The sequence below is a fragment of the Anopheles funestus genome, chromosome 2RL (assembly GCF_943734845.2).
Source record: "Anopheles funestus chromosome 2RL, idAnoFuneDA-416_04, whole genome shotgun sequence".
In the NCBI taxonomy this organism is placed as follows: domain Eukaryota; kingdom Metazoa; phylum Arthropoda; class Insecta; order Diptera; family Culicidae; genus Anopheles; species Anopheles funestus.
The window spans coordinates 34,942,528-34,964,053 of NC_064598.1; the positions used below are offsets into that span (position 1 = coordinate 34,942,528).

Consider the following 21,526-nt stretch of genomic DNA (forward strand, 5'->3'; position numbering starts at 1 on the left):
ATCGCTCGTTACACTTTCCGCTTTTTCCCTTGGGTCTCCTATGGGGCCACACTTTTAGTACATCCTTTTTCTGGTAACGCAATGGTATACCACTTTCGTACATCTTCGCACGAAACCATCCTTGGGCAATGAGTGGTTTGGGGAATGGAGTTCGATAACCATCCTACGCAACGAGGATTCCCATCGAACTTAAAGGTGCACGAGTATGTACACGGGAAACATTGGCTAAAGGAATACTCCGCCTCGTACACGGACAATTCATTTGCCCCACGGGAAATGGACACCGGTAAAGCCATAAGCAGGGAAGGCTAGTGAAAAAAAATACATTACGCATTTGTGTGTTTGCAAATGGTACCAACATGAAGTTGTACGCTGTTGGTTTCGAAAACGATAAGTATTATTAACAACTAGTCACTCTCTAGTGTGGTTGGAAGATTAGTAAAAATGGGTACTGAGTATGCAGAAGCACATTTATATCTACCTATTCGACAAGGGCAATTATTCGTTACAGCGCTGTTGAAGCTACTTTCAATCAGAGTAGAAGCTTTAGAACCATCTATAGCACCACTAGTTCGGGTTCATTTCAGGCACTGGCAAGCACAGTAAAATGGTCAGTAGCTCGCGTGTTTTCTCCCCCCTTTCTATATAGCAAATACTTTTCTCTCATCTTACTCGATGGTACGACACAGTTCGGGACGGATAGTTTGTACGGTCCCCAGCCCTTCACGTTGCCGGCACACGCACGGAAAAAGTATCGCCGGCCCTGGATCAACTCGTTCAGATTGCAGACCGCACCCATGCATCCATGGAAGCTGCACCATTCGCTGATTTCACGTTCACCCACAACGTTGCTAAAATCCGAACGGGATGACCATTGCACTGAAATTGGCACCGGGCGTGAGATGAGAAAATAAGTGTGTTTTAGATTGTGATTATTGTGTATCAGTATGCAGTGTGCATCTTTTCTTCCCCCTCAATTTAACACACCTTTAAATTTGGTAGTTATGGCACCTTCCAGCGGTTCGTACAACCGCAAACTAACAGCACTGCAGCCGGTCACGTCGATGTCGATACGATTCGGTACATCGGGCGGTTTCGTTTGCTCCCAGCCAAGTATCATCCGCCGGAGTCCCTTTACCCGTCGTTCCCACAGTCCCACCTGCTTGTCGATTTCGCTACCCGTACAGCTTGTGACCGATGGACCGCTACTGCCTGAAATTACAACAGAGAGAGATTGGGAGGGAGATGAGTGAAAAATCCTGAGTGCATTGACTTACGGAAAAATGCAGATAAAAATCGGCAAAAAAATACTTATATATGTAATACGTGGGAGCTTTAGATCTTTGATACATAAAATGTAAATTAATTGGTAATAGTAAAAACGCATTGTAACGAAATTACTACTTCAATAAGCCGAACACTTGTCAAGGATAAAGTTTTGTAACACCGTGAAAATGTCTTTCTCCAATACAGTTGACATTGAAAAGCATTTGAAACGTATCGGGTTTCTCTTCCGACAATAACCCCATTAGGAATGCTTCTCCTGGGTGAAAACGGAACCAATTGCACCACGCTTTTGAAGATTTCATTTCCCATCGCTTTGGCCAACAAGCTTCTCCTTATCCATCCCACTAAGGCAGAGACTGCAAAAGAGATTTTTAATCACGGAACATGCTTCGGTTTCGAAACGGAACCGATCCAACAGTGCATACATCGGGGCGCATTGAATTACTCCGTTTACCGATGAATCCTTTGCTTCTTCTCGCTCGGGGAGGACGGATGGACCTATGCATACAATAGTTGCTGGCAAACACGGAACGGTTGTGGAATAGATTTACCCACTGTAATGTGATTATTCGCACATTTAAAAGGAACAACGCAAAATGGCATTTGCCAAAGTAGGTGAACGGGACAAGGGAGCCAGGCAAATCGAACCACAGACAGCAGCGCAGTGGAACTGATATACTTGATGCATATTTTATGCAATAAAATCTTTCGCGTGGGGCAGACAAGATTTTTGCGCGAAAGATTTCTTTGCAAAAGCGATGCAATCGTTTGTGGTAGATAAGAAGGAAAAACTATTTTCATTCGATACCTCAACAAAATAGATGTGTTGAATGATTGGTTTTATTTTTTTTTACTTTGAATCATTGAAAAGAGTGAGTGAAGGAGATTTTAGATAAAGGTAGGATAGATGAAAAATAATTTTATACTATCAAAGTGATCATTTGATTCATTGTTAGAGTTTGGCCATTTTTTACATCGATATGATGTGCATGAAAAGTATTGACGGATCTCGTGCTAGTCACGCTGGAGTGCATTCCGGAAACACTCTAATGCAATTGTGAAGCCACTTCTATATACGAACAATCCAATAACATAAAAACTTTGTCAAGGACGCTCTCTTTCTGCCGTACGTGAGCTCACGTGACAAGTGGAACATTATTAAAGTCGCTTCAGCGTGGAGGTCTGTATTGATTATGTCTTTTTTATTGCTGTTATGTGATCATACGACGCCCATTTTGGTTTGATATTCTATTAGGTGTCAAATTGCACATCACATGACCAGTTCGGAGTGATTGCTTACCGCTCCCATTGTCGGAATATTACTGCAACGTGACAAATAATATCAACCTATCTTATGTGCGCGCTCTGTATTGCAGGAAAAAAAAATTTAACATGATATGCAATGTAATACATCAACCAGAACCAGAAACACAACCACATCCACCAGGAACACATCACACTGGGCGGGTGGCACACTAGAGGGTGCCGAGACTGATGGTACAATTTATGAAACTTTCAACTCAATCTCAAAACAACAAAAGAGCATTATAACCGGCCAAATTAAAACAGCACTCGAAAAGTCAGTCCCCCAAACACAGGTCTGTTGTTTGGGGCCACACTTTTGCACCAAAACTTTTATCCTTCCCTCCTCCATCCAAAAGATGGTCCATTTTTAACTTTAAATGTAAACCCTCCGTTGAATTGCAATTGCAAAGTTCTTCCCAAACTATACTGCTCATCGTTCCAGGACGCTGAGCACCGGACGGCAAGTCCCTGTTGTGGGTGGCGGCACAACTTATTTAGTTCATTACATTTAACTTCAGGGCGAGAGGGAGTTTTTTTTTTGCTGCTACTATCCTCCCCCAAGTTCACAGTCAAAATTTGTGAAAGTTTGTAAATGCTTTAAAGGAGAAGAACGTAAAATTACACGTTTGTTGCGGTGTCCAGTTGGTGCGGTGAAAAATCTTTTAAACGAACGTACTGGCAAGCAACGAAAACCACTAAACAACGAGCAGGTGACGTGTGTAGCACAAGGGGCTCCGTGTTAATTTGGTGTGGTACTGCTACTACTACTACAGGCTGAAATTCCCCGGACAGTTTTTCGGTTGGCCCCAGTGTCAGGATGATTTGGTAAAACAAATCTGCACGCCGTGTTTAGGTTGCTTTTAACGTTGTAACTTCTAACGAAACATCCGTTCCAGCGAAGTAATTTCATTTTTGGAAAACGAAACTTCTTCCCTGCGCAGGACAGTTTAGGAATTTTAAATAACTTCTTCGTCAAAACAGCCCTATAGGACTTTTACTCTATTTCCCAACGTAGCGATTACATCACCATTATTGTACAGAAAAAAAGGAACAATTAATAACAATCTTCTTATATTCCTTGGTTAAAACTGGAAGAATTTCCAATGATTTCAAATGTGTTTTTCCCCTCACACCTAGAGGTCGCTAGTTGTTTTAACGTTGCGCAAGGGAACGTTTTTGATATGACGACAAAAAAGAAATAATCAACTCGTTCGTTGTGTTGCCCTAGCAACTAGCACTGCATTGTTGATGATGGCAGTGCCATCGTAAGTTCGACATTGTTAAGGCATCAGGTTCGGTTCGCCAGAAAGCTACCAGAAACCATCATGCCACTGATACCGAAAAATTACACCTGGGAGCAGAGATTCAGCAGCTCGGAAAACCCTCAGCACGGTGAATCGTACGACATTCTATTACGCGTGCCGTTTCCCGGAAATCGTTTTCAACCGGATGACATCTTCACAACGGAACAGTTCCTGAAAGTTTCGCGTGCCCCACACTACTGGGAATTGTTTCTGTGCCATCCAATCGATCCGGATGCGAGCCACTGTAGCATACTGGAGAATGAGGTAATATTTGAGCTGGTCAAACAGAACCCAACGGTACGTTGGGATGTGGTCGAGCTGGTTGTACCGCGGGCGGAAAGGACAGTTCTCAAGGAACATTATCTAGCGCAGCACCAAAAGCACTTGGAGGAACGGTCAAAGCAACGTGCAGCCGAGAAGGATCGGAAGAAGAAAGACGAAATACATCGCCAGATCGAACGGGAACGAAACGATCGGTCCGCTATCGATACGCTGCTGGAAGAGTCAAAGCAACGCGAACTGAAGCGTATGGAGCTGGCAATGGTAAAGGAGTACCGTCCAGATCCTGCAAAACAGCAACCGACCAGTCGGAAAAGTTCGTCCAGTAATCGAGCGGTCGCGTCCGGACTTTGTGTCCCCGATCCATCACAACCACCGCCGGCTGTGCGCCGTTCCGGCACGCTGGAGGTAACGTTCAGCGAGCGAACGTTCGTTACCCCGAAGCGGGAATCAATGGAACAAACCGAACAGGAATGGACGCTTAAGCAGGCCGCCGCCCGCCGTGCCGTAGGCTTCGCCGACGATGATCTGCGACCAGACGAACGAAATCCCGAGTGGCTCAAGCAGCGGGGCGATACGTTTTTCCAGCAGAAAAACTTTCTTGCCGCCATTTCAGCGTACAGTGCCGGTATACGGCTTACGAAGGATTACTATGCACTGTTCCTAAACCGGTCCGCTGCACACTTGGCGCTCGAGAATTATCAACGCTGTGTACGTGTCCGGATTTTCCCAATAACCCTACCCCGTTGGGGAAGAGGGGCGAATCAACGATAGGGCATAAACTTTCAAAAAGACGGATTTTTCTTTTGGCTAACGATTTTTCTTTTCTTTCCCGGGGTCGGTGCGCCCATACATAGGCAGAAGATTGTTCGGCAGCATTGGAACTTTTGCAACCAGCGGTCGAAGCGAATCGGAAGGCCCGGGTAGCATGCCTAGCGCGACGAGCAGCGGCACTCGTGAAGTTGGGATTTCTGCAGCAAGGATACGATGAAATGGTGGCCGCCAGCCGTCTCGATCCGGAGGAGGAAAGTCTGCGGGCCGAGGTGAACCGTTTGCGGCGATGCATGGACGAACAGTCAGAATCGGACGAATGAGCAGAATGGTAGAGTAAATAGAGAGCAGAGTTATACGGACAGTCCGTTTTGGGTGGACTTTTATAATGAGTAGATCTCATCTTCCACGGTAGAAAGAGTGTTTCGTTAAGGAGAAGTAAACACGCGAATAAAAACAGTATCAAATTTCAAAGCAACCATGCGCTACCCCAAAATGGTTGATCTTAAACCTTATCTTCAAAGAACTGTGTCTCTTCTGGTTCTGTTTTTAATTGTAACGTCCCGTTTAAATTACATAGTCTCTTAAAAATACCCAAGCGCCAGTCACGATTCTTAACTTTACGCTAGAGAGAAAGAAAGATCCAATTTTCGGTAGTGTGCCATAAATTCACTAAACGTTTCACTACGCACTTAATGCTTATCGTATTACTACAAAAAAGGACAACATGGCTGCCGCCATCATCATCTTATCAAACCGCAAAGGTTAAGTTCGGTTTGACATTGCGTTGAATCTGTAAGCGCAATGAACCACATAATGAACATCAAACGCTCCGGTCAGTCCCTGGCATCCGTCGCCGAATGTGTTTTTTCTTCCGAATGCTCTCTTCTCTCGGCTGTGCACTACCTAATACTAGTAGATTATCTTTCTTTCTGCATTCTCATTCCGGACACTTACCGATGATGTTTGAGAAGGAAGTTTTGCCGGCATTGGCGCCGGATCCGGTCCGTTCGTTGCTGGTCATGCCCGGCTGATTGCCGTCGAAGTTCCCCAGCTCGTGTATGGTCGCTTCGGCATCGCAAAGCAGATTGTTCAGATGCAGTCCCATGTTGCTGTTGGCCGCGTGCACTAATTGGAAGAGACAGGATGTTTTCGTTAGCAAATGGCCATCGCTTTGGGGGATGTGGTGGTGGTAGTTATCTTTTTTAACTGATGGTAGCGAGCGTGTGAGGACAATCGAAGGAAAAAAATATGTCTTTTCTCCCCCTTCGCCGTCCAAGCAACATGTGTCTTTGGTACACAAACGGCAAAAGATGGATTAGCTATTTTTAGTCCCTGTTATGTATGCGTGTCTAAGCTGTTGGATGGGAAACGGGAGTTGTCGTTGTGTGTTGGAAGGGTGTCGTACAATATTGTCCTGATGTTTTGCTAGCCAAACGCGTCTTGGGGACATAGGTTTTAATTACAAAGCATAATTAAAAGTCAAGTTTCCTCCCAAGTGTCAAACTGGCGCTTCTCTAAACATTAACGTCTCGATGGCCACAATAACGTTCCAGCATGCGTCATCGTACAGGGTGGAGGAACTACTTAAGTACTAAAAATAAATAAACTAAAAACACGATATAAAAAATCATTCTGTCTTGAAGGTCGTCCTCTTAGTGTGGTAAGTACCATCGCTGTATTGAGAGTTTACACTAACTCCAAAAGAAGGGGGTGAAAACAGAACTAAAGTAAAGATAGTCAGTTACTTTACGGAATTGCCTACCAGAATGTGCATTCTCGACGGCGCCCTGCTGTAGCAACATTTTAGTCATCGAACGATTATTGCTGAGCACGGCCACGTCCAGCGGTGTCAGACCGTCGCTGTTCAGGCTGTTAACGTCCACGTCCGTGCTTTCCAGGATGGTGCGTGCTTTTTCCAGGTGACCATGTTCGACGGCTGAGAACAGTGCTGCAAAGTGTGGGTAGAAAAAGTATACATTAAAACAGATGGTTTTTCACTTATCTTGCTGGTTAGAGTATTTGTTAGAATGTTTTATGTTACTGGTCCGTTTTAATCGTAATTTATAGAAATAAATTTAAATTCCTTACTTCCAAATGCATCACTTTTAAAAGGATTGTACAACACAATCCAGTTAATTTGTTTCTAAATTTAATTTACTCATGTATTATTCAACATCGGTATAATAAACCAGGAGATGAAAGGGTCCATTATGCATGTAACAGCTCTTTTGTGTGTACGCATTAAATTGCAATTTCAAAGCAAATTAGTTACATCATGTAAATTATCGAATAATAGGTAATTGTGCTTTTAATTGCGCAGCAATACAATCGCCCGCATATTGCCATAACACGTTTCATTATGTCGGACTACTTTCACCATCAAGTACAAACATTTCATTGTCCAGCACTTAGAACAATTAAAGTACAATGCATTAATTTAAATCCGCGAAGGTTAACCGCAACATTGCGTAAATCAATGATCGGTAAAGTGCTTAAACTACACACCATTATAGGGTTCCCCCGTGTAACATCCAATTTTGTGGCTAAAGGTATCCCTTTCGGCAAAGCAAAAACGGGATGTTTTGTACTTGGAAAACATATTTATATCCTAAAAACCTCGAGGGGAAACGCGGCAACGAATGACCGGGCCCTGCTGATGTCTAATACGTCGGCTGCTTCCCATTTGTTTTCCATCACCATCTGTCCGGCATTGCGAGATTTCACTAGACAGTGGAACAATGATTTATGCAAACTGAAACGCCACGCCATGTTGCCCCAGGCCCTTCTCCATTACCCGCAATCGCAATCGCGATAATTGCGCATGCATAAGTGATGAACCTTACGCATATTGATACACTCGATGGCACGTGCTGTTCGGTTTGGTTTAATGAATGAATGCGATTTAAACGCGTTTTATCACTTCTGGTTGGGTGGGCGTTGTTTAATTGAGCCGATTTATGATGGATTGACTGTGTATGGGAGGATCTTTCACTGTAATATTGGCGTATTAATGAGTGATTGAGCTTTCGATCATTTGTATTTATCTACTGAGATGATGCTTCTTTTTTTCTTTGTTTTGCTACAAATAGTTAGATTTGTTAGTTTAATTTATAAAAAAAATGGATCAAAATAAACTAGTTTCACTTTAGACAATTAATACGCTTTAAAAGAAGGGGAAAAACTCACAACGAATATGTTGCTTGATAGGAGTTTAATTGAATTTCCCGCAATGGTAACACGTGCCAAAGCTTTCAAAATATTGATACAATACCACCTAATTGTTACGACAAACAGTGGGGCTTCCGAATAGGGAAACACGAAACAACAGTTTGATAACATCATCATCATGTACCAATGGAACTGAATTATGAACGCAATATGCCGGCACGCAAACTATGCATTTCCTGTACGTCCGGGACACGTTTAATATTCTTCACAAAACGCAAACAAACAGAAGGAGGTATGCCTTTTCGTCCTTTTTTAGTTGTTGTTGCTTGTTTTAATCATACAAATGCCCACAAGTAGTTCCTACCGTGTAGATGAATGTTAATTTGGGTCAGCTTGTCTAGCTGTGCCTGGAGCTGCTTGTGCTGCTTCTTGGTCGGAAGTTTCTTTTGCTTCCAGTAAGACGGTGGTGCTGCCACTGATTGCTGCTGCTGATGCTGGTGCTGTTGCTGTTGCTGGTACGATGGCAATGGGGACACACTTTTAGCATTGTGCACTGCCAAAACATCGACCGAGTTGGTCGTGCTGTACGTGGTGATTGTGGTGCCATTGTTTCCACCACTGTTACTTAAATTATGATTATCGCTTACGGTAAGCCGATTCGACCGTAGCAGCAAGTGTTGCGCATTGCGTGCGTTACGTTCCGCTTCCGCATTGACGTTAGCCGAGTGACGGCTCTTGCCACTCTTCGGGTGATCACCCGTATCCGTCTCCTCAACGGAACTGGTCGAAAGGTGACGGGTTTTCTTTATAATTTTCGGCGAGTGTTGCCGGTGCTTTGGTAGGATTACCGATTGCTGTGAAGCGGCTGAACCAGCACCAGCACCGGGTGGATGCTGCTGGTGAGGAAGCAGATACTCCATACGGTTGCCGGATGCGGACGAGGAGCAGCTGGAAAGATTGGGCGAGCTGGCGCTCGAGATCCGATTCAGTACGGGCGAGGTGACTGCAGCCAGCAGCGAACCGAGCGGAGAGTTTTTGGGTTTCCTACGGCCCGGACTCCGGGATAGTTCATCTTCGTACGTCAACGAAACCGTGCTGGTAGTGGTTGCGATTGTGATGGGTAGAGATTGAACCGATGTGTTACCCGTTTGCGTTTCGATCGTGGACAGCGAACAGCTGGAACTGGCGGCCGATTTGTGTCCGGATGATGTTGATGGCTGGTCTGCCGGTCTTGGTATAATGCTGGGACACGGCACACGACAACTTGGCAGCTCAAGGTTTGACAGTGACCGGGTGACCAGCTCCGGAAGACTGATTTCTAAGTTCCAGAAAATAAAATGAAGAAAAACGAGAAAGAAAACAGAAAAAAAACAAAATATGTAATAAACGTAAAACCAAATCACAAAACAATAGAATATAAACAAAATAACGAAATTATTTAATTTGGGAAAAAGAAGATATAATTAACCGTGGAAATGAGAACAACAAAAATGAAATAAATAAAAACAGAGTAAAACTTTAACAAACCAAATTAGAGATACTTTTCCACTTCATAGACATATTAATTGCGTATGATAAAACTCAATTTTCGACCAGAAAATGTCCCAGATGAGACGTGCCCTGAGACACTGTACTCTTCACAGAAAAAAATAAATTACAATCAAATGTAGGTAGCTCCTGTGCTGTAAACATCAAAATGCTTCTGCCTAGGACACGTATTGCTAGCAAAACGTTGCAGTTGCAATAGTTGTAGATTGCTCGCAATTTATTTTTAAGGATGTCCCACGTAGCTGCTTCCCTTCCACCGTGATACCGGGAAGCGTATCAAAATAGGTGAATCGTTTAATGCGCACACAAGCAACGCAATGCTTTTCTCCAGTTTTACAAACATCTTGAACAACGCCTAATGAATGGACCAGTTGATCCGGTCCCGTCGCAAGACGTGATCTTTCCATTCCGTCCAAAGACACACAACCTTGGTCTGGGTTGCAAGGACTGTGCAAAGACTGCGGGGTCCTTGGTGCAAAGACAGAACGACACGCCCGGTTTGAATGGTGTTAATCTGAAGCATTTATTGTTCGGACAGGCTGTGCAGTTCTACCTTTCGTCACAGTGAAGATGCATCCAGATGGATGCACTTGATGCAGCTTACCATCATCACCTTCGCATGCTACGACTCGTTGATGTGTTGCGGAACGGCTTTCATCAAGCAAAAAGGAGCTTAATGTATCGTCATTCATTAGCGAACTGGATGCCGTAGGTTTCTTTAGCTCGATTCCTGCTAACCTGCACCAGACCGATCCTCCGTCGGTCGTGCGAACGTGCCGTGGTAATGGTGGTTGGTTGGTTTGTAACTCATTCCTTACGTACGAAGGAAATTTAATATTTTTAAAGCGTGCCCTCTATCTGTCTCTACATTTCGCCAGAAACCTTCATGTTGATAGAAGAAACAATCCTTTCGCCTGTAGGTTTGGAACCATTTCGCTTCCTTGGCTGGGGCTTGCTTTGCTGTGCTAATGGAATAACCACCATCCGTACCAGTCCATGTGACTCCCTTTCCTCCCTTTCTTTCGGTTTTTTTTTTTTTTTGATAAGGATACTGCTTGAACCTCGCGTCAGTCCTTTTGCAACGAGCTTGTGTCTCGAGTATGGATAGCAAAAAGAAAGGATGCTTTCGAGAAGTGCAGTGGGGAGTAAAAAAGGTGCAAAAAAGGAGATTGAAACAAAACACCTTAGAAAAGCGGTGTACCATGGTATGGCAGGGTGTCTTCTCTGGCGTTCGTTTTTCCCATCCCCAAAACTCTCCATTTTGCCGCACCGCTAACGCGTTTCAAAAGCCTGAAAGTGGCCAAGAGGTTTTTCACCGGCTTGTGTCTTCGTGGCACAAGGATGGCACATACAGAAAAAAAGTGAACCACCAACGGCAGAACCGGTTTGAATGTTACTATTTTTATCGCATCACGCTGTCCCACCATTTCGGCAAAGGGTGGATTTTCCCTTCGGTTGTTGCCTGAGAAAGCGCAAGGTTTCTACGGGGGTTTTTTGTTTTATTTTCCTTTGCACTTTGCCAACGAAAGCAAAGGAAAAAATAGTCAGCTTGATGAATCGAAGAGGTGGCAACATCTTTTCGAAGCATCGAGTCGAAAGCAGAAGAAGGATGCTGAATTTTTTCTCTCTCTCTCCTCACATTTCATTCACTATCTGGTCGGAAGGGTGGCGGAACGGAACGATCGTACCATAAATTGCATCCTTTTAACCGCGTTTTACCATTCGGCGAACCGCCTCCATGCTCCTTTTCACCATCGTCAGTGATAAGGAAAAGTTAGAAACAGCGACTGAAAGACAGCAGGGGGAGAAAAAATGTGCCACACGAAGAGACAAATCGACAGCTGACGATGGATGGGATTCCGTCTCTTTCATCAGCTGTTGATCCAATCCAAAAGCTCTGTGCACGAAAAAACACTCCAACAGTCCAGGGCCAGCAGTTGAACGTGGCCCGGAAAACTCAAAGCGGCTTAGTGGTGAAAAAATTGCAGAATATTACACGGTTTTGGATTAAAATGTACGCTTGCGAGGGGGGATGGTTATTCTCTTTCTTACGGTGTTAAGATATTAGTGTTTGAAAATTTATTGGAAATATTTATTATGTTTTGTTCAAAAGCGCAATTTAACGTTTGGCACCTTGTTTGAAAATTTAACTCCAGAAATCGAGATTTTGTTAAAAAGTTGCATACTTTCAGGCGCAATTAGTATACCTAAGTACTTAGGAAAAAAACCTTAAAATTCTTATGCCATTTTTATCACAGGAGAAATCGTTTTAAATTGCCTCGTAAATCGTTCACAAAATGTAAGTATTTCTTGCTTGAAAATTCTGGCAAAAGTGTACTTCAAACCGATTCATAACGAGTTCATTAGCATTCGCCACTCGTCGGCAATTCAATTAGGAACTGTCAATATTTCTATCGATAAGTTTTTTTTGCTCCCCCTCGGCGTAATTAAATCAACCACTTAAAGAAGGTTGAGAAGGCAAAAGAAAATGCAGCAAATAAAAGAATGGTATCACAACTGAACCAGCTGCCGCTAATAAGTAGGTAACGGTAGTTACCGTTACACTTTACTTAAGTTTTTTGCTTTTGATTAAATCAAATTTTTTGAAATAAAAAAAAATGGTATGAATGAAGGATCTTATTAAAGAGAACCTTCTGGTGTACAAAAAAAAAGCAACCAGCCATCACGATGACCCAATGACGCTGTGGTACCTCCACGGCCCAGCAGTACCGGAAGAGAAAACATTTTCCAACACTAAAAATAGAAACCCCCATTGACGTGCTTTATTTGTTTAAGACAACACCCACAGGCTCTGTCCGGTGGCAAGGGGGAAAAAGATATCAGACCGAGGCACAACTTCCCGAACGACTACCCGGGACCAGTTGCAATGTGGCACAGCATTTTACCACTCACGTTGCATCATCATTTTTCGTCGCATTCTTGAGCGTTGAAGTACGTTTTCTTCCTTCCTTTTCGGCTTGCAATTTCCGTCCCAAGCCGGGTATACTGGTGTACGGTGTCGAAAGGAAGCTGTAACACTAGACGGCGCCATGTGGAAACATTTCTCCAACATTGCAGCTGAACTGTGCGACACATTGCGACCTTGGGTCCGAACGTCCACAAGCGGACAAATAGTTATTGTACTACGAAGTTCGGTTATGCAGGCGCGTTATGGTGTTTTGTTATTATATCGATAACTCGTGTTAGTTTATAATCAGCTTCGACAGACAGAAGATTCGATTAGTGCTAACGAGTAGGTGGCAAATTGTTTTCATTCGATACATTCTACATCAGTTCTGGGGTGCTTTATGACTGGACAGGTTATTGGAGGGAAGAAATATAACGCAGTACAATCATGTAACGGCGTTACAATAAATCACACGGTGCAAAAGTTTACTTTGAAGTGGCAGTGGTTATGAAATGCAAATGACACGTTTAAAATTGAAAATAGTAGGAAGCACACAAGCCCTGTAACAAGTCCTTTTTTCCAACCAAGATCTTACACATACGAAAGAAGCCCTCTTTTGAAAACTCTTCTGCGTCAAAGGATGCCAAAGAATCGAATGGCAAGGATGCAATTTGGACTGCTGAGTGTGCAACTTTAGCCTTCTTCTTTTGTGCGCGGATAAAGTTTGAATAGTTGTTTGCACCCAAATCCCACGCCCGAAAACAATGCCACTGCTGAGCAGCAGGGAAAACTTTTCCAACCGATTCCCTAAAAACCCTTCTTCCACCCACCGGCAGGGGAGGCAATCTCTGTGATAACGCTCTTTTCGAAATCTTACTGGTTGTATTGTTCGCCCACACTGATCCTTTCCTTATGGTGGCTGTCCTCGTGACGGTAAGTGTCGGTTGCTGCTGATGATGCGAATGTCCAGGAGATGTAGCCGATTGCTGGTCAACCGGTCGGTTTGGCATTTCCACCCCGGACGTCACGCTTTCCTTCTTTGGCACCGACGATTCGGAAGCTTTCCCACCGATTACTGTCAAGTGGGACGAATGTTCTGGGTTTTGTTGCTTTCGAACCACTTTTAAGTTCGCACACTGTTCCGTCATAGTCGACGTTTCTTCCCGCTGGTCAGTATTTACCAAAGGGAAGGTTGTCTTCGTTTCTTTAACGCGTACCGAGCTGGAACGCTTCACGGGAAGGGAAGTACCAACAGCTTCTGGTGGCCGTCGGTGAACTTTCAATGAACTTTGAACACTGTTCGTTCGAGAAAATCCTTCCATAAGCAGAGCGGCAGCTTTGGGAGGGATGTTTTCCGGCAGTTCCGTACCATCGCACACTTCGTCCAGGGTCCGTTTATCCTGCAACACTTTGGTCTGTAGACGGCGCAACTCGTTGTAGGTAATTTTAAGCTTGTGCAGCTTGTGTCGTAAGCTGCGCCGCATATCATCGCCGGTAGATCGTGTAAAGTGTAAGCTCGAGCTGTTACGACTGCCGCCGGATCGCTTTGTAATGCATGCTGATGGAGATCTGGCCAGGTCACCGACGGTTGGTAGATGACAGTAGGCCGTACGGCCACTGGATCCACCAACCACGCCACTCCCGTTAGAGGATGTGTTGTGCTTTAGCTTCGTACGCAAACTACGCAACGAGTTAAAGGACGATCGCATCGAGTGGCTTCGACGGAAGGGTTGTGATCCATCCGTCGCGACCGACGGTGATGATGGCACTGTCAACCGTACCGCTGTTGATGGATTGTTGACGGCAACAGAATCGCGACCTGTTGTTACGCTGCGTGCTGCAACGGTATCCTGCTCATCCACAAACGTTTCACTGCTATCGTTAAACACGGCATTGAAGTAACATCCATCGGCTGTTAGTCCATTACGTGTGTTGCTCGTGTTCCGGTAGAACGATGTATTTTTGGTTTCACTGCTGTCAAAAGCTTCACAATCCAAAACGTGCCGAACGCTTGTTTCACTGTTTGCACTACGTATGTTATCCATCTTTCTTTCTTTTTGTTGGTTGCAAGTTCTCTCTGCGATTCAATTGCTGGATCGGAATGGCTGTAATATGATGAAGGATTACAAAACAGAAAAAAACGATTGCCATATCACGGGAAATCGTTTCTGACTGCATTGGACACCAGCAATCGTGAGCAATTTAAAACGGAATGGAGAGAACACGAGAAAGCGATGGAACTTTGGTGAAGTTGAATCGTTTGAAAGGTTGGATGAGATGAACAAAAAAAAATAAGCCAGCCGATTTTTTGTCTCATTTTTGTTTAAGTGCATCTTGTCTAGTTGAAATAAATTTTCATTTTTCCTGCAGTTTGTTTGCTGATTTCTTTTAGTAAAAATATTTTAATTATAACTATCACTCGCCCCATTCCATGGAAAATAAACTTCAATTCAATATCCCACTTTTCGATTACTGATGGTGTTTTGTGAATTTTTTCCTCCAATCGAATGTTTAATCGAAATCGATCTCCAATGCTGTGGGAACTTTATTGCAGCATGAAAAGCTGTTGCAAGCGAATGGGCCCCCCATACATTAAACGGGCGAAACTTTCTTATAAGCGCAAAAAGGATAATGGCTAATCGCTTCTGCGCGCTGCGGAACAACTTTTGCCGGTGTCGGGATACATTTCTCGCGTGACGTTTCGTAAGTAATTTTCATTGAAACTGCTCAAACCGTTCAGAACCAGAACCCGCGTGTCTGTTGCTGCGCTAATGGAGGCATCTCGGGCGGGGGAAAACCTGAACATTTCTCACACACACACGAGCGCCATCGAAGACATAACGAGCTTTCGTGTGATGGAGATCGGGCAGGATAACGGGATGAAGAAGGATCCTCCCAAAGCCTTAGGACGTAACGCTGTCTATTCAGCGCAAACGTAACGTACGCCACATGTAATCCTCTTAGTGTGAACTTGAGCATAAATGCAGATGAAAAGTTAACGGAAAAAAATGAATAATTTTCGCGTACGAAACATCAGCAAAACTTTTTGGGTTTTAAGATTGTTTTATGATCGGGAAATGCCGATGATTGTTTAGACAAAGTGTCACTAGAAGCATTTAGGACTTAAGGTTGTGTCCCTTAACCTTCACTTGGCACACCTGCTGTAATGCTGAAAAGCGAAAACGAAAAGTTCAATAAAATGATACTTTTGCAACAAATTTTATCACTTTGGCAGTAAACAACTTTGGCGTGTGCGCGTTCAATCACTTAACGGTGTCACGGAACACATAACCATACAAAATGGAAGGGAAAAACACATTTTTTAGCTGCATTTTCCCGAACTTCACCCCCCCCCCGTAACGGATTCCATTTTTTTCTTTAAAAAAAAGCAGAATTGTTCCTATTCTGCTCCCTGACGCATTCTGTGGGGAAGTGTAATCGTGCGTCGTCCTCTGGGAAGTTTCAGCGTGCTAAAGTTTGTCTCAACACTCTCCCACAAGCCAGCCGAGCAATCGAGCAGGTTAAAAGGCTCCCCCGGGGGGAGGGTTCAACCATCCATTCTGATCAAACGCACGCGTCACGCAACGGAAGGCAATGTTAAATGGAACTGGGATTTACTGAACGAGCGAACCAAAATAAGCGCACCAACATATTTCGTCACCTTTGCAGACGTGGTGACATTTTTAAAAGGCTGGAGCAGCGTGTCCGAGTCTGAGGACCTGCGACACACACGCCACATGTATATTGGGAGCACTTTGAAGACGCGGCTAAGGAAGAGCATAATCGCTTAACCACTAACACTCGCAAGATTTGGATCGTAAACACGGAACGAGTCCCCCGGAATCCATAAACTAACGCATCCGGTGAAGATTTCCTGCACGAGCAAAGCAACCCCAAGAGGATGATTGGTGATGGGGAATGGAATGATCTGACATTGTTAAAAAAAAACCTCCAACCGTACCTCCGTTGAAGTCTACTAACATGGCGGTGATGACGCAAAGCGACACATTATTGTTGTGGAAGATTTCTGTAGAAGCTTCTATTGGGACCATTCATGGCGGTGTTCCCTTTCCTGGGTGCCGTGGGTTTTTTTTAATGTTGTCCACAAGTTGTTTATTAAAAAAGGACGTTCTTTTCCTGTTTTAGTCCCTGTCCCACAATTCCCACCCCAGGGGGAGCGTAAAAATCATGTGCACAAGACGTGTCTCCAGACATGGGTTTCTCCTTTAGAGGGAAAACCTTTAGAGAGATGAGGCTATTTAATTAATCTATAAATTATAGTAACACACCATGGTACTTTAATGGAAGTTCTAGCCGATTACGCGTCCTTTCTTGCAGGTTTTGCCATTGGAAAAGAAGGGAAAAAGAAAAGGTCAAAAAATGGGACCCAAAAAAAAAGAAAAGAGAAGAGAAGACAAACATTGTGCGACAACATTTTAGCGCTGATAAAAATGTGATCCCTTGACGCAAGAAGTCTTCCCCCTAAGTACGCCGCGACCGCGAACCAAAACTTGTGCTGCTTAGCTTATTTATTTATGACGTTGACGTCAGCAACTACCGTGTTTGGGGGGGAGGGATTGGGACTTATTAAAAGCTCGCGTAACTTCCATACCGGATCGGGGTATTCACTTCACACGCCACACTTTGGTTTCCTTTTTTTTTTAGGCATGGGAGCTTCTCTCGATCCTGTCACGATGATAAAGCTAAAGGAAAGTAAATTTGCACTCGTTCTCTCTCGTTCTCTTTGTGTATCATTATTTCGCGTCCAAACATCGTCCTTTTTACCGCATCATCCACAAAAAAAAATATTAAAAACCTCTCGTTGTTGCAATGGTAGACATAATTTTAAATTTCGTACACATCGTGACCGCCAAGCGGAAAGTGATTTACGCCTGAATGTTATGCAATACCGCAAATACCATTTTTGGGGCACCTTCATTTCGGGTTTTTAAACGGGGAAAAGTGGAAAAGTAAATTTTGCTATCGGATTTTTCACGCTTTTCCGGCAGCTAAATTTGTGTGTGTGTGTGTGTGTCGGAGGTACGTTGGTACACTGGCTACCCACTTACCATGACCGAATGCGGGTTACTAATTGGAACTCGTAAATCGTTCATTTGTGGGTGGATTGGTTAAACAAATGGGTTAGTAATTTATTGCTTTGTATAGTCGATTTCTTTTTGAGTGGGAGTAGAGTAAGTCAAGAAACTTTGTGTTTTTCTTAACTCCCTTAAGCTTTCTTTTATCTACTTTTCACTTCAACTCTGATCACGTGGTCTATAATAATCCCGCGCTAAAACTCTCTTCCCGCGGTTAATCTTTACCGGTTAGTTTCGCTTGTTTAGATGGAATTTATCTAATTTAATCAATAAATCTCAAAACCGCGGAACTAAATCTTATCACTAGAGCAACCGAACATCCGATCGAGATTGATCATCTTTTTTCACTTTTATTTTACTGTGGTTTTCTGAACACAGGCAGCGTTTATTCTTTTCACCGGCTTCAAAGCCCCGAGATTCCGAGTACCTTGGAACCGCAAACATGGATTAAAGTTTGCAAAACTTCACCCACCACCCCCCGTTGCTGCTGTGTGTGATACGTGGGGAGTGCCCGGTCTCGTTACAATCCTTTCGCAATCAATTATCGGGAAACTTTGCGCATGAAATATTCGGCAGCAGCCCTGGCAACAACTGCACGTGGCAAGGTTAAGTTCGAAGTTCGAGCACATACGCGGATACAAAGCACACACACACACACACACACAGATTGGGCATGTTGCTGATGTAGCATCCGGTGCGTGTCATTGTGTCGCTTGTCTGTCCTCACTAGCCTTCTTTCTTCCTTCCTTTAGCCCTTCAGCTCACATGGACACATAAGCGGTTGTCTGATTTATTTAATTACGCCATCGAAGAGAACCGTTGAAGAGGAATGGTCTGGCATGCCGGCAGTGGTAATGATGGTACCATCATGCGAGCATCCATATTTTATCTTCCGTAACTACCGTATGCGTGATAATGTTTGCACCATTGAGCAACATCAAAATAAAAAAGGTTGTTAACATTTTCATGTTCAAGATTTTTTTTTAATTTAAAAGCAGAATGTTTCTTAGGGTCCCAAACTACGTTAATCATCGATCGAGTTTCCGTTTGCTACAATTACGGCCTCCACACGCTTCCGGAATGCACGGCAGGTTCTTATAATGTACTCTCCATCCATTTCTCTCCAGGTATGGGTCAATGTTTGTCTGAGGCTTGCTGTACTGGAGTGGCGTTTAGAACAGGCCTTGGCCTTCATAAAGCGCCATATAGAATAATCCAGCGGATTAAGATCTGGGCTGGATGGCGGCCACATATCCTTCGTCCAGAACGGAAGATGTTCCTGCAACCATCGGAATTTTTTTGCCATCGGAAGCCACCATTCCAAAGACCATAACGCTAGCAGGATGTTTGGTCAAATACACATTCTTATGCTTGTCGGCCACGTCTTTTACCGGAAGAGAACTAATATATCGGTCAGTTCTAGAATTTGATACCGGATCGACGGTAAACATGCTCTCGTCGGTGAACAAGATAACCGGATTTTTTCGCTTCAGAAAGTTCAAGATTTTCTTGCATCGTTCGACTCGCAGCTCCCGGATGCGGTTAGTAATTATGTGAGTCTTCTTCCGTGCCCTCGATTTCGCCCCGCAATCTTCCTTTACGATCTTCCGTGCCGTAAAGTCACTGATCCCATGTTCCTTCGCCATTTTTCTTATTGAGCGAACTGGATTTACCCGAATCTTCCTTTTTATAGCAGCAATAACCTTTGGAACCCGAGCAGACCTCGGACGACCTGTGGCCACCTTCGGGGATAGTTGTCCATTCTTTTCTCGATCCAAAATCCTTTTGACGGTCCACCGGGACACTCCCACGGTGGTCGAAATGTCTTTTTGCGACATTTGCGCGCGGGATAAATCACGAACACGCTGCCACTTCGTCATGGTACAACTGCCACACTTAGTATTTGTTTTTTTTTTGCATTTTGACACTTCGGTATGAACCAAAAAATATATGCTAGCAAATAAAACCAAGATATTTAGTGCACAGGTGAAACGGGGACCTTATTTGTACGATGGTGCAAACATTATCACGCATACGGTAATCGAGTGTAAAATTTGCCAACATACACACACATACACAAACCGTTGGTGGGTAGTTCGTGTGGAAAAATCGTCCTGCTGTTTCGGCAGCTAAATCGGCACCAGCTTGTAAAATTGATGGCGGTAAAGCACACGAACAGACTAGAAAGGGCAATTATTACACTGTCCCTTTTCCACAACACCATGTGGTTGGGTTGTTAAAATATGTTTCCAAACAAATCTGGATATAAGTTTATTACCATAATTAATTCCTTTGCTGATTTAAAGGCGAAATAACAAGCCTAAATATTGCTTTCTTTAAAAAATAACATTTTAGAATTATTTGAAAGCAAAAAAAATTCAATTGAACCATTTTTTACTGCTTTCCGTATTAGTCTCACACAAATAGTTTGCACTTCAATGTGAGTGCTTTACAAAAACCCATCTATTTTTGGACCACATCGCCATTCCGAACCGTCAAATACCGAACGTGACAAAAATGAAGTGTTTTTAACAATGACTTCCACTCATTCACAATTTTGCGAAAGACAATGGAGTTATTAATTTAATTTGCCAGCCATAAATTAAGTGTCGGTGCCACCCCGAGGGCAGCAATTCTTGCCCCCTTTATCCTCGAAATGCCCTTACACGGAGGCGACTTTTATTCGAACGTTGTAAGTGACCCATCACACGGGTACGCGCGATCGGTAATTAATTTTGTCATTCCGCTTGTAACAACCACCTCTGGCTAGGGGATGCATGCTACACCCTTATCAGAATGGCTATGGTGGTAAAAGGCCATGGTGAGTGGACGTTTGGCGGGCATCTACCATCACACACAAGCGAGACAGTTTGATGGTTTATCACTGATCTGCGAAACAACGGAACTGGACGACCACCGCGCGTTGTGGTTGAACTCTTTTGTGCGCTTACCTGCGCCTTAAGGGGGAAAAAATCAGCTAAAGGTGTGGGTGCAAAAAAAAATCATCCCTCCCGTGTGTGTGTGAGACGGGGATGTGTCTTTTTTCTTGGAATGCCTTACGGCCTTGGCCTTTCCTTTACGAATTAGCAGCTAACGAGTGGTCCGCAGCATTGCCGGAGCGTGTCGAGATGACGTATCACAATTAGCGATTAATTGGCATTGGAGGAAGAAAATCGAGCACCAATGTACTTCATGAAAGTCGTTTCGTTTTTTCTTTCAAGACAACGTTTCTGCGACAGCTCGGCGTAGGTGGTAGCGGAGAGAAGATTAAGATGCGTTAATGCACACGTTCAATAAAGTCGTTGGAAAAGCGCTCATTCGGTTTGTAAATGGAATGGAGTGTTTCATTCGTCTACTCTCTTTGATGATGATCACTCGAATGTCTTACGGGAGTTGTGCACACAAGAAACTAAAGCTTTATATTATGCACAAAAAAGTGGTCTGCCGTTTCAAGTTCTCCAACTGACTTATTTCTGGATGCAAAGATTCAAGATAGGTCGTGTCCCGCGGCTGCTCGAGATGCCATTTTCAAACATAGAAAGGACACTCAATTAGAAGAAAGCTTGTAGACGGTGCACAACCGTCTAATAAACTGCACGAACAATTCTATCAAGAGTTTATCTCAAGGGTGCTACTAACCAATAGTTCGGTCGGTCGAGCGTGGAAAGAAAGCACGAACGACTTGAATTGAACGAGTCGCACAAGCAGCAGCTTTGACCGTTGGCGTAATTAGTTGCCCTCAAACTGAAGCGATCGAGGATGCAAAAGCCACTAACGACTAAAAGGCGGAAAAGAGCTAACATTATTAATTATTATTCCAACCATTTAACCATACCGAAGGACGATTTGTGTCAAAC

General features: G+C 43.8%; 2 protein-coding genes across 11 annotated transcripts in view; one reads left to right on the forward strand and one right to left on the reverse strand.

The window, feature by feature from the left end:
- Positions 1 to 21,526, reverse strand: part of LOC125774671 (uncharacterized) — a 113,445-nt gene that overhangs the window by 6,944 nt on the left and 84,975 nt on the right. For 7 of the 10 annotated variants that reach the window (XM_049444816.1, XM_049444821.1, XM_049444815.1 and 4 more), the window contains exons 7-10: positions 6,712 to 6,897; positions 5,904 to 6,074; positions 988 to 1,212; positions 673 to 879 (exon numbers count right to left, since the gene is read on the reverse strand). In XM_049444816.1, coding sequence (XP_049300773.1) covers positions 673 to 879; positions 988 to 1,212; positions 5,904 to 6,074; positions 6,712 to 6,897 — 789 coding nt within the window. Of the gene's footprint in view, positions 1 to 672; positions 880 to 987; positions 1,213 to 5,903; positions 6,075 to 6,711; positions 6,898 to 8,481; positions 9,436 to 13,450; positions 14,679 to 21,526 lie in introns of all 10 variants that reach the window. The other 3 variants (XM_049444814.1, XM_049444813.1, XM_049444822.1) reach the window with 2 other exon arrangements.
- LOC125774709 (dynein axonemal assembly factor 4-like) lies at positions 1,372 to 5,456 on the forward strand. The gene is made up of 2 exons (XM_049444881.1): positions 1,372 to 4,886; positions 5,033 to 5,456. Exons 1-2 carry the CDS (start codon positions 3,918 to 3,920, stop codon positions 5,267 to 5,269), a joined length of 1,206 nt encoding a protein of 401 aa, XP_049300838.1. The 5' UTR covers positions 1,372 to 3,917; the 3' UTR covers positions 5,270 to 5,456.